Source organism: Hippichthys cyanospilos, chromosome 4 (assembly GCF_059441005.1).
Source record: "Hippichthys cyanospilos isolate Australia breed blue-spotted pipefish chromosome 4, RoL_Hcya_1.0, whole genome shotgun sequence".
In the NCBI taxonomy this organism is placed as follows: Eukaryota; Metazoa; Chordata; class Actinopteri; order Syngnathiformes; family Syngnathidae; genus Hippichthys; species Hippichthys cyanospilos.
In genome coordinates, this window is record NC_142372.1 from 19,319,192 (window position 1) to 19,332,661 (window position 13,470).

Consider the following 13,470-nt stretch of genomic DNA (forward strand, 5'->3'; position numbering starts at 1 on the left):
TCACATACTTGCTTCAAATGAAATGCGCTGTAATACTAAAGATTCCAGTTACCCTTCTGTCCAGATTTATTATTTATTTATTTTAGACCTGATTATGTGGCACTGTGCACTATTCAAACAGCAGTAATACTTAGTTGCTTCTGGATATATATATATATATATATATATATATGCATTAAAATGTATACATACTTGACATTTGATAAGGTTTACTTATTTAACAACGCATGTGTAGCCTCAGCTTGATTTATTTTAGACACCGAACTCTCAACTTCAAAGGAAATTTGAACAGACAACCTACATATGTGATATTCCTAAATTTAATTTAAAGCTTTTACAGTTTACCTGACAGTTAAAAAAAAAAAAAAAAGAAGCTTGTGGACACAAGATGCTGGCTTTTATCTCTCTGTGGGTAAAAATCTGTAGTTGTTGCACGGGAGGATAATTCTAGTGTCTGTAGGCGTGGGAGGAACAAAGACAAGATTGATGCCTGGGGGTCCTGCAGTATAAGAGGACAATCTTTGATTCTAGTATACATATTCAAGGAGTAACTTTAATTATTCATTTCCCTGTCATATAAGATTGGGTGGCATTTTTTAAGATTTACATCAAACACTCGCTTGTTTTCAAAATAAAACTCAATTCATGAAAGTTTTCTTTAGGCCTGACAACACCACCACCTCAAACAAATCAGTTGCAAGTAAACTGTTGCCTGTCCCAGTTGACAAGAGGCAGGATGCAACCATAGACCGGTATAGCCATCCAATTCTGGACTGAAAAGTGATAGGTTACAGTACATGATTAACTTTATGCACCCATAAAAGTTCAACCGACATACAAGCCCTTAAGAATCTGTTTTTGATAGAATATTATAATCTGCACTTTAAGCACAAAAACAGTTCCACTTAGAGCTCCAGCTAAGTAAGAAAAAAAAAAGAAAAAACAACAAAGCTTCCGATAAAATCTTAAACCAGAGCTTTGAAGTCGCGGCCAAGAGCCGAAATGAGGCTGCAGCCTTTCAAGAAGGACATAGATAAACTTTTCAAGCACCAACTTGCTTTGTTACATGCAGTAGGCCCACATTTGGAAAGTCTGTGTGTGTAAACAATTTTTTCTGCATCTGTGATGTGCATTTTAATGCTTATGCGTTTATATTCTCTATGGGAGAACAGTCCAATCAATTCCAATTGTGTTTTCTTGATCAAATTGTACCAGAATCTTCTTCTTCACAACATTGTAAACATCCATCCATACTGCATTTTTAAAATAGATTTTGTCCTCAGAGATATTCTTGTCAATAATGTACCTCAAGTGGATATCCATGAGATGTTAATAAACTATAAACAGATTTACACCGATTTTGCAGTGTATTCAAACGAATACTTTTTTATTGTCTTTGAAAAATAGAAATTGAGCCGCTGAATAGAAATTAGGCTTGTTTGAAGTCTCTTTCCACTCAGTATTTCTGCTTTGAAACAAATTTTCAAAAGGAGCTTTAGACATGATAGGCGGAACGTGTGCCTCGACAAATTGCAACTATGGAGTTTAAGTCGCTTACAGTGAAGAAACAGTTCAATGTCTCAGTGCATCTCGTTTCAGAACACTTTTATGAGACATGGTAAATGGTTGTGGCATGGCAAATAGGAACTGAATCTTACAGTGACTGAGCAGCTTGCATTTATGTATTGTCTAGACATCTAACGACGAAATTCAGTGTAAACAGTTGTTGTGGCAGATGGCCATTCAAATAAACGTAATCCTCTTCTTTAGTTGACCATATTTCTTCTTTTGAGGAATCTAAGACTCTATGATTTCAGCTGAATAATATTAATACAGTTGTTAACATGAGAGTAAGCCGATTGGCTTAGTTACTCATAAAAAGATGAACGTGTTCTCAAATTGCAAGGAATTATTGTGGAGCACCCAAGCATCAGTCAAGTGCATTACAGTTTGCAATGCTAAGCTTTGATTTGCACCCTGCAAGACGTCTATACTACCTACATGCGCCTCATACAATAATCTAGTTGTAATTTAAAGTTGAAAAGTAGCTCACTTGGCGGTGACTTGACAGCTGTTGATTCATTACAAAAATAACATCTAACCTTTCGGAAACGTTTGATCAAATCCTCAACGGAAACATCTGACATTGAAAAAGTCAATAAAAGTCTGAGTCATACAGACCTTTGAGGAAAGGGGAGGGGTAACAGGCATTAGATCTGCCATTTAATCAGTTGCTGTTCTTATCTGTGTGAGGACGCATCCATTGCTCGTTCTCTGTTGCTGCCTAGTACTTTTTGTTACGGATGATGCTATGCAGAAATAGTCATGTGCATCACCACAACAAAAGGAAAATAAAACACTCCTTTTTGTAATCAGATTTGCATTTGAAAATGTTTTGGGCTCTCAACTGAATCTCGTGAACTGAAATTCTCTTCTAACACCATAAGTCTATGGATCCTGTTGAGAAAATATGCTTAATGCATTTCACAGCTGTGCCCGCGGCCAAAAACACTAATTTTAGATCCTTGAGTCCCAAACTAATATGCAATCAAAATTTGATGATGATTCTGATAGTAAAAATATCCTAATTAATGGCACTGAGATGCACACTCCAGTGTGGGCTGAATAAATGATCGAATGGAAAGTGCTTCTGGCACTGTAAAGAGAAATTTGTCTTTTTAGAATGGAAAGGCAGTCATTAAAAGGCAAAGCTCATGTTTTTGCTCAACTTGACTTCATTTTTTTTTCTTTTTTGGTGAGCGGGTACTGTATGCATCCTGTAGTTGTTGCAGTACACACTGTTCAGAGTCTATTCCTGAACTATCTGGATTTAAAAAAAAAAAAAAAAAAGTGTTTTAATTTTTCTCCATCACTTTTCAAATCAAGGAGAACATCTGTCATAAAAATTGTGCCAACCAAATCATGCAAGTGACTTGCTGCAGTGACCCCTGAATGGACAAGCCTAAAGTCAGAGCAACAACAACATATGAAGTTGGCATGAAGAGAAAGTGTCCTCACCCCGAGTCATCAAATAAGTGAACATTTTTCTAAGGCCATTCAACGGCTATACCTATTTGCAGCAAAGGAATGCTGAGCCTATTCTTAGTGAACATTTACATTTTTCTCATTGAATTTACAGTAAGGAGACAGAAATAGTGAGTGTTGAGTACTCCTGTTAGAGAGTCCTTAAAATCCGAAATGTGTCAAATAACACAAATGTGAATTTAACACTGATATTCAGCTGAAACAAAAAGTGGATGTTTGGCTGCTTTGGTAATGTATCATTTTAAGAGATGTGTGCTTCCCCCAGTTTCACTAATGTACTCTGCAACTCAATTAGATGTGAGGGCAAGAGCATATCTGTCCAATAAAACAATTTCCCATGTCCTCCCTCATCCACTATCTATACTGAATAATTCAGACACCTGAAGCTACTGGAATGATTAAAATGAAATTTGACTTTTCTCTGTGGCCAGTCTGCATCATCTGACATGTTTAAGAAAGTCTGGTACATAGACTACTTTGTAAAGTGCAATCTGATGAAAGGCAGTGGGGTGTGTAGCAGTTTAGAGTTGCTTTTGAGCTCTTTGTTAGTAGTCGAGTGTCTTTCAGTAGAATATTAAAAGACACGAGCATAACCTAAAAAATTAAGTTGTGTCAGCGTGTAGTCAATACTACAATAGATGCCCCCCCCCCCCCCCCCCCCCAAAGGAATCGGCAGCGTAAAAGTTGTTTTTGGCATTAAAAAAAACAAAATAGCCTTGTTTTTGGCATTAAAAAAAAACAAAATAGCCAGAATGTTCCTGAGAGGTGATGATAATTTTGGCATGTCTTCTTCTTCTCCTTTCGGCTTTCTCCCTTCAGAGGTCACCACAGCGTATCAACTGCACCAACTACTTTCAAATCCTCATTCGCTAGATTTATGAACCTTCTCTTTGGTCCTCCCCTAGACCTCCTACCCAACAATTCCAAATTCAAAATCCTTCTTTTTATATATTCACTATCTTATATCTCGACGAACCATCTCAGTTTGGTCTCCCAAAACTCCAACATGTGCCGTCCCTCTGATGTATTCGTTTCTGACTCTATCCATCTTGGTCACTCCCAAACAGAACCTCAACATCATCTCTGCTATATCTTCAGCTCTGCCTTCTATCTTTTCCAACATCACTGGTCTCACCACTGTCCTGTACACATTTCCTCTCAGTTTAGCTAAAACTCTTCTATCACACATCACACCTGACCCTTTTCTCCACCCGTTCCAGCCTGCCTTCACATGCTTCTTCAACTCGTTTCCACATTCTCCATTGCTCTGGACTGTTGATCCTAAATACTTCACTCTTCCACTTGGGTCCTTCTCATTGACACACATGACTCCCTTTTGCTGCGGCTAAGCTTCATTCCTCTATTCCAGCTTCTGCTCCACCTGTTGCCTACTCTCACTACACATCAGAATGTCATCTGCAAACATCACATTCCATGGATATTCTTGTTCAACTTCATTTGTCAGACTCTCCATCACCATAGCAAACAATATGGGGCTCAGAGCTGATCTCTAATGCAGTCCCACCTCCACCTTGAACTATTCTGTCACACCTACTGCACATCTCACCACTGTCTTATTGTCCTCACACATGTCCTGCACTGTTCCAACATACTTCTCTGTCACGCCAGACTTCTTCATACAATACCACAGTTCATCCTTGGGCACCCTGTCATAAGCTTTCTCCACATCTAAAAAGACACAATGCAGTTCCCTCTGACCTTCTCTGTACTTTTGTACTTCTGTACTGGACTTATGTGTATCTTTGTGTATTTTATTTCTCATATTTTATATCTCGACTTGAGGATACTGCTGGAAATGTGAATTTCCCTACGGGGTTGAATAAAGTATCTATCTATCTATCTATCTATCTATCTATCTATCTATCTATCTATCTATCTATCTATCTATCTATCTATCTATCTATCTATCTATCTATCTATCTATCTATCTATCTATCTATCTTTTCTATCAGTATCCTCAAAGCAAATACTGCATTTGTAGTGGTCTTTTTTTGGGGGGGGCATAAAACCATACTGCTGCTCACAAATACTTACTTCCGCCCTTAGTTTAGCTTCAACTACTCTTTCCCATATTTTCATTGAATGGCACATCTACTTTATTCCTCTGCAGTTACCACCATTTTGCACATCTCCCTTGTTATAAAATATTGGCACCAGCACGCTTCTCCCCCATTCCTCAGCGATCTTCTCACTATCCAAAATCCTGTTAAACAACTCAGTCAGAAACTCCACTGCTACTTCTCCAAAGGACTTCCATACCTCTACATGGATATCATCAGGGCCAAGTGCCTTTCCACTCTTCATCCTCTTCAATTCCCCCTCACTTCGTCCTTACTCATGTTTGCCACTTCATGTTTCACCAGTCACCTCTTCTGCTGTTCGTTCTCTCTCATTTTCCTCAGTCATCAACTCTTCAAAGTACTCTTTCCATCTTCTCATCAGGCTACTGACATCAGTCAGGACATTTCCATCTATCCTTGTTCACCCTGACCGTCTCCATGTCCTTCCAATCTCTGTTGCGCTGCCTTGCCAACTTGTATAGGTCAGTTTCTCCCTCATTATTGTCCAACTTAGTATACATGTCATTGTAAACCCTTTGTTTGGCCTTTGCCACTTCTAGTTTTACCTTATGTTGCATCTCCATGTACGCCTGTCTTCTCTTTTCGGTCCTCTCACTTCTTGACCTCCTCGTTTCACCACCATGTCTCCTTATCTTTTTTCCTTCCAAATGACACACCAAGTACTCTTACCTGCCTCTCTGCATAGAGAAAAACAAAGATTCACACACTCATTAACACAGTTGCATGATTTACAGTCCTGAATTATCCTAAGAAGTGTGTTTTTCGAATGTGGGAAGAAGCCAGAGCTGTGAAAAAAAAATAAAAAATCAAACTTGACTACAGAGTACTCAAGAAACTATTCAGACGCCACCAGGAAACATTTGTAATGTTTAAGCCTTACTACCATAATGAGAAAAACTAAATTTAGAAGTTCCATGATGCATTTTCACAAAGCCCTTCTTATGTCTCCTAAAATGAACATTGACGTATTGCTATGTAATTCTAAACTTAATTCCCTTAAATGATAGACAATACAGGCTGGTAGTTTAGAAATGGACTAACTTACACCAGTTTGAATTTTCACAAATTGAAATCCCTATTTGAAGGAAAAATACATTTCAAATATCCATAGCAACCAGTACCTTGGGATAAAGATTTAGACCCGAACTAGTGTTAACCCCTCCGTGTCAATGGTCTTACAGGTCCTTTGTGTAAACTTTGTAATCAAATAAATGTCACTTGCAAGCTTGAACGCATCATGCCATTTTGAACCTCTTCTTGTTTTGAGAAATTTATAGTATTTTTTTTGGTCTCATTGTGTTTTTTTTTTTTAATGCTCTCAGTATCAAGTACAATGGCCCAAATCGTGTTGAAAGTGACAACATTAAATGGCCACCATGGCTTAATAGATATTAATTGAAGATATGGCTGATATTTGAACACTTTAAATTCTGAGAACGTTTAACATCTCCACAGATTACATTGTGAAAAAATTGTTCTTTGGCCTCAACCCAAAAAAATATTTTCATTCGGCTTACAAATCATTCCGAAAGCACCATCTGTCAAAGTTTGTTCGTTTTAATGTTGCCATGACCGTGTGTGGATTTTAATGTCAAATTTATTTACTGTGTTGACTGTAGAGTACCTATCATTAGATAATTACAAGTCTACAGGCATTTCCAAATGTGCCCTTTTTATTGGGAAGGGGGGTGCTCGTCGTAAAAAAGTATCATCAAATGCTGTAGTGGCACAACTTGCTTTTATGCAAAATGAAACACAAATTAAATGCAGGAACACACTCATTAGAGAAAGACACCCTGGAAATTAATTACAATTAGATTATTCATCGATTTACAGATGACATAATGATATGCAAAGAGGTGGGTAACAGCATATTTGTACATTATGCATAATGTCCAACCTTGTTGGCACGGTGTTAGTTGGCACTGCTGTAAGTCCGTATCGGTCCTGTCTGATGTTATGCTAAAGGGTCATATCATGGAGTTTTTTATTTTTATTCGAATTTGTCCTTTATGCAACTCATTTGTAAAATGACGTTCAAGGCGTGGGACTCTGGGTCATTCGGGAGCTACTTCAAAGGGACGCGTTAGTTTGTTTGTCAGATTAAAGTCCATACAAATGTTGCATATCATCTACTAATCTTTTTTCATACACTTCGATTACAATTTGAATATTCTCGCTCCTGGGAAATGAACGTCGAGGCCTTAAGGAGTTTTTTCTTTTTTTTTTCTAATAATTCCCCAAATTTACATTTCTGAGGAAAATTAAGAATTTTGTCAATAACTCTTATATTCCTACACACACACACACACACACACCCACATACACACACACACACACATATATATATATATATATATATATATATATATATATATATATATATATAAATTATTGTGTGTGTTTAAGGCTTTGCCTTTAAAACATGCATTTTTCAACTAATTTAAATACATTTAAAGGTAAAACAGCAAGTTTGTGTGTCCAATGGTAGCAACAGCAAGTTGTCAGCAAGGTACTGGTTGTTCGCGGTGAACCTTCATAGCAAGTGGAAGCCTCTGTGTGTGTGTGTGGTGCAGGTGATAATTTAACGGTGGGCATAATGCCAGCTCATGGATGCATCACTGTTTGGTTTGTCTTTGCAGTTCAGTGAAGGGGAGATTTGATATTTTCCTTCTCACGGTAATGCTGTTCTCTTAGCTGGAGCGTTTGCCCTGTGAACACTCACAAAGGGGTCTTCTGCTGCAGCTGCCAGAATCCTGCTACGTGATCTAAAACCAATTTCACAATTTGAATAAGCTAACACTTATTTTCTTATCTTTCTCTTGCAGTCCAAAAAAATCCAGGCTCAACTGAAAGAACTGCGGTATGGGAAAAAGGATTTAATTTTTAAGGTAAGCTCACTGAAGGGTGGTTAGCTTTCAAGAAGCTCCACACCAGAGCTAAGGAAGAACCATCTCCATACTCCAATTAATTTATTTTTTCATTTGGTCTTCAATTACAAAACCCTTCCGGCAAGGCAACTGCCTGGAACACAGTCTGAATTTTGTTTTGTTTGTATGTTCTTTGTTTCCTGCAAAATTCTATCACATAATTGTGTGTTGAAAAGATTATGCGATAAACTTGAAAAAAAAAAGTAAAATAAATTCAGAAATGTGTTTCTAACTGAAAAAAATGACTCAAAACCACAGTACTCAATTTTGACAATGGTGCATTATGTCAGTTCAGTATTTCAATATCAATAATCTAACCCATTTCTACCAATACAGCATACAATTAGCTAGCTTTCTAACTATTCCTCCAACCCCAAAAATACCTCCTTATTAGATGCAATGCATGAAAAACCGAGCCATTGTTATTTGTCTTCCCAACTGCTTTGTATTATTCAGGCTTCAAAACCATATTATTTTGAAAGATATTGTGAGGTTTTAATTAGCAGGAAATCCATCCATCTATCTATCTATCTATCTATCTATCTATCTATCTATCTATCTATCTATCTATCTATCTATCTATCTATCTATCTATCTATCTATCTATCTATCTATCTATCTATCTATCTATCTATCTATCATTGTATTGCAGTATATATATATATATATATATATATATATATATATATATATATATATATATATATATATATATATATAACGTATTTTGCGTACTATAAGGCGCACCTAAAAGCCTTAATTTTTTTTAAAAAAAAGCTGATGGTGCGCCTTATAATCAAGTGTGCCTTATATATGGATATCAATATTGAGATTGGTATTCGTAGATGGGGAATGAACTGATAAAGCTTCACCTGTTTCTTGTGTGTTTTCAGTTGAACAAGGTTGGTGATATTGACATTGAGTTATTATGCTATTGAGAGTTTAGAGTTATTAGTTGAGATATTGTTATTACTTTGAGTATTACTATAGTGTGATTGAAAATGTTTTAAAGTATGTCATTAATTGAGGGTGCGCCTTATATCCCGGTGCGCCTTATATATGAAAAAAAGTTTTGAAATATGTCATTAATTGAGGGTGCGCATTATAATCCAGCGCGCCTTATAGTGGGGAAAAGCTCACTGTCACCTATACGTTTAAGAAGCTTTATACAGATTATTCTTTGATCGTCAATGGATTTTGACTAATATTGCCTTATAAAAACATCATTGTGTACTGTGTTATTTGTTTGTATATTAGTGGAAACACCTGCTGTTTCCTTTCTAGCTTTCTTTTAAATCTTATCTGTATTCCCAGTATGCAATCATTGAAAGCCTTGCAGGGTACAATGGAGCAGATGAGATGAGAATGAAGGGAAGAGTCACTCAAGATCGCAAATGTCATCAGCCTCACATGAGGGATGTCAGTCATGGCACCTTGCCCGCAAGGAAATTGAATTGGTTATAACAGCTGTTGCACCACGGCAAAATGCATTTTATGTGGTGACAGTACACAAAAATTACAACTCACAACTCGGGGGGGAAAAAAATGAAGATATTTCCAACCAAGGACAGCTGACCCAATAGAAAGATGGGGAAAGACAAAGTGAGCCATGGAACGTGAGATGGGTGCCAAAGTTTAGTTAAAATTGACCTTGAATATAAATATATTTATATGAACTTTTTATCTGTCAAAAATAAACAATAGGAAGATCTGCATCTAATAAACAAGCGCAAATGCTTTCTCCCGATGCAAATAGTCATTAACATTGCACTTCACTGCTCGACTCTGACCATCAAACTGTCTGAAATGTCAAAATCGACAACATCTCAGATTATTAGGTAACCTGCTCCAGTAGCCGTAAAACACTCATCACAGTCAATGCTAAACTAGACACACAATACTCAGGCAGGTACGCCTTCGCTCGGTCTCTCTGTTATTAAATAAACACCCTAAGAGCAACTACCCTTTCCCGCGTCGCATGGCAGAGCCCTCCCTCGCAAGTCCCCATTCAACTTCACCTCGGGGCTGTTTCTCCACTGGCTTTCAAAAGCGAAAGAAGAATGGTGGTGTGATGTAGTCGCATGCCTCATCAAGCGAAATGGCTTGTACCCCACTGACCCCACCTCTCCATAATGGACTGACACATAAATATGGAGCTTTGAGTCAGTAACCCTGAAAGTCAGCATTTCTGGGTCAGTCACCATGTGCCTGCATTCCTCAGAGGACTATCTGCTGATGATGCACGAAGCAATGGCTCTAATGGCTCTCTATAATACAACATAGTCACATGCATGCGTACGTGCACACATTCTTCTCTTGCCCTTTAGAAGTAATACCGAGAGCATGCTGCAGACTCCTCTGCTTGTTAGACAATCCAACCTGGACTCGTTATTTAGCACATCGTATTTGCACTGTTTCATCTGACATGCTGAGCTACATTTTGCGTCTGTATTTTCTACTGTGATAAGATGTAAACACATTTTGTTTATTTTCCCCTCTGTGGCAAGGATTAAAATGTCCTGTGCCAGTATTCTGACGGCAAAAAATACAAAATGTCACAGATGTTTTTTTTTTGTTGGTGTTTGGTGATAATGTTTTTTTTTGGTGTGTTTTTAGTTGTTATTAGTATTGTTCACATAACATTAGTATCAATGAATATGCCCATTTCTTATTTTATGTGTCAACATGTATTGAATATCCCACACAGATTTAGAAACTCAGACCAAAAAAATAAAAACGATTCATGCCCTTGTCTGTACTGGTATGACTCACCCATCCGGCCAAACTTAAACATCATTTTAGTGTACCCATTAAGGTGTAAACACATTTGGCCTCATTAAAATTGTAAATTTGTGTGCCGATTCTGGCATTCTAATTAGATGAATGTTGCAAATATTGGATGTTTCAACAGTCTGACTCAATACCCAGAGGTGGGCAGTAGCACCTTGCCATCACCTGTTTATTACTACCGACAGAGGCGTCCGTGGTTTGTTTGGGTTTGAAAAGGAAGGGGTCATATAAGTATACTAGGGTTAGTATAAACAATTAAATATTTTTGTGTACTGTGGTCCCTACTGTTTCCAAATGAATGTGTGCTCTTCGCCTTGTGATTTTTTTTTTTTTTTTTTGCTCATAGTCCTCAAATAGTGGAGATTTAAGGCAATTTAGCAATAAGGGAAGTACGGTTAAAATGTTGATGACAGACTCACGGACTGACAGGGGGGCCTAAATTAATGGTGGACTCATGATGGACTCGCAGCCTGCCACTGGTGAATAAGGAACGTTTACTGGTAAGCCCGCTATGGTCAATGACCTAAGTTACTGTAATACTATTGAAAAGGCTATACAAAGCAATACATTGCATTTAGTTTTTTGTTGGTTTAGCTGACCTTGCCTTTTCCAAGCAGGGAAAATGTTTAATTTCAAAAGGCCAGTAAACTTTATAAGAACCCTAATAAAACGGTAATAACTGAAAGTAGACCACCAAGGTCAATTTTAGTTTCACGCAATCTGCATGCAAATGATCACAATTTGTTCCATCGTAATGGTAAAGCGATTAATAATGAAGTTCATTTGGCTCTTCAGTTAATGGGTTTTTTGGTGTGAAACAATCGCTCCCCCCCTGTTTATTATTCAGTACAGGAATTAAACTTGAGCAGTTATAATAATTATGGGCCCTGTGTGTCATATATACAGTAGGACACTTAATATAAAATATCGCACTGTAAATTCAGTGCTCATTGTACTATCGTAACTCTCAGCCACACATAATGCTGCTTTATGTATGTACTGTGTGTTTGGTTAAACAACAAGTTTGCATAGTGATAGCTTGCTAGCTCAAGACTTTGAATTCTTGTAATCAAGGCAGAAGAAGCTATGTTTTTTTCACGCATTGTCCAATGGCACTTATCAGAAGAAAAAAACTGGAAAAAGAGTCTGTTGTCTGGGGTGAGTCTGAGGCCATTTTGTCTGCCCCTCTCAAAGGTCTTGCAGTGTGCAAGTCATTTAGAGTAGGTAGAGCGGGACCATGATCTTCTCAGCAGTCCTGTTCCTTGCACTTGGATTTTTTTGTTTTGTTTTTGTGGCAGCACCAAACCAGTCTGTGATGAATGAACACAGGACAGATTCAATGACTGTTATATAGAACTGCCTCAACAGCTGTTGTGGCAGGCTTTGATTCCACAGCATTCCCAGGAAATACATTATCTGTTTGGGCTGATGTCGGTCTCTCTCTTCAAGACCCCAGAGTCTAAAATCCAGAAACTCCAAGCTCTCGATGGTTGACTGGGCTGACAGGACTTTTGTTTTCTACATTGGTTAATTTTGCCACTGTTTTAAACATAGCTTCTGCTTATTTAAGTTGGTGTTTTTATAACTACGGTCACATGCAATCACTTTTGGGTTAAGTTGATTGAGTTTTTTGTCAGAATTCAGGTTTCTGAAATTATTTCTAATATCACCATTTACATGCTTTAGTGAGGGAGGTTATCTTAATAATAATAGCATTATGCAGCTAGACGTTTCCTCATCTTACTTTTTTTCATTAAAACACCTTCAATTGATGTTATTCACCAGAGTAAAAAGCTATTTTTTTCCTCCTCGCTTTCGAAATGAGGCTCATTGTCTTTGACTTTCGCCCTGTTTGTTCATCGCACAAAAGACAACTCAAAGTATTCAAATAAGGCTCCTCAGTAGTGGCATGGATTTTAAGTACTTTAGTATTGAAAAAAACCCAGATTGCATGCGGCTCAAGCATGCGCAGAACACAAACGTAAAGAGAAGGGTGGAACAGTGGGTTCAGAGGTCTTGGGTTCAACTCCAGCTGGCCAGGGTTTTGCATTATGTCTCCCTCTGGGCAATCTGGCTTCCTCCCACAATCCAGAAAAAAATATTCATGGAAGGTATATTGAACTCGCTACACATAAATTGTCCTTAGATGTGAGTGTGAATGATATGCCCTGCGATATACTGTAGGTGTCCAGCTCAGGGTGTCCTCTGCCTGTTGTCCGTAGACAGCTGGGATAGGCACCAGCACACCAGCAACCCTAGTGAAGATAAGTGGCTATAGAAAATGGATGGATAGATGGAGAGAGCAATAGAGAGAGAGAAAGCATGTGTGCAAACTGTGCTTGGTGTGTTTGTGTATTTTTAAGTGAGTGAATGATAAATTATACAGTTTTAGGAGCGAAACTTCAAGGTTTGACTTGTCATGATTGCGCTGTGGGAAGAAAATGCTGAAAGGTTCATTTTTGATTCAAAAGTTGTGTACTTTTTCAGGGGCAGCAGCTAATGGATTTGGAACACAAGTTAACCATAGCTAAGGAAGAATTAGAAAAGACTGCTCTTGACAAGGTGAGCACTTTTTTTTCTGCTTTAGTAGGGCTTCTTCATTT

At 37.8% G+C, this 13,470-nt stretch overlaps 1 protein-coding gene and 1 long non-coding RNA gene across 3 annotated transcripts in view; one reads left to right on the forward strand and one right to left on the reverse strand.

The window, feature by feature from the left end:
* The window catches only part of luzp2 (leucine zipper protein 2), a 124,675-nt gene that overhangs the window by 96,898 nt on the left and 14,307 nt on the right, over window positions 1–13,470 (forward strand). The window contains exons 7-8 of the mRNA XM_088413143.1: window positions 7,976–8,038; window positions 13,355–13,429. Coding sequence (XP_088269269.1) covers window positions 7,976–8,038; window positions 13,355–13,429 — 138 coding nt within the window. The remainder of the gene's footprint in view (window positions 1–7,975; window positions 8,039–13,354; window positions 13,430–13,470) is intronic.
* Window positions 1–13,470, reverse strand: part of LOC148424926 (uncharacterized) — an 80,863-nt gene that overhangs the window by 15,117 nt on the left and 52,276 nt on the right. The window contains exons 1-2 of one of the 2 annotated variants that reach the window (XR_015865375.1): window positions 10,096–10,240; window positions 5,693–5,824 (exon numbers count right to left, since the gene is read on the reverse strand). This is a non-coding gene — a long non-coding RNA (uncharacterized LOC148424926). Of the gene's footprint in view, window positions 1–5,692; window positions 5,825–10,095; window positions 10,241–13,470 lie in introns of those variants that run through there. The other variant, XR_015865376.1, reaches the window with a different exon arrangement.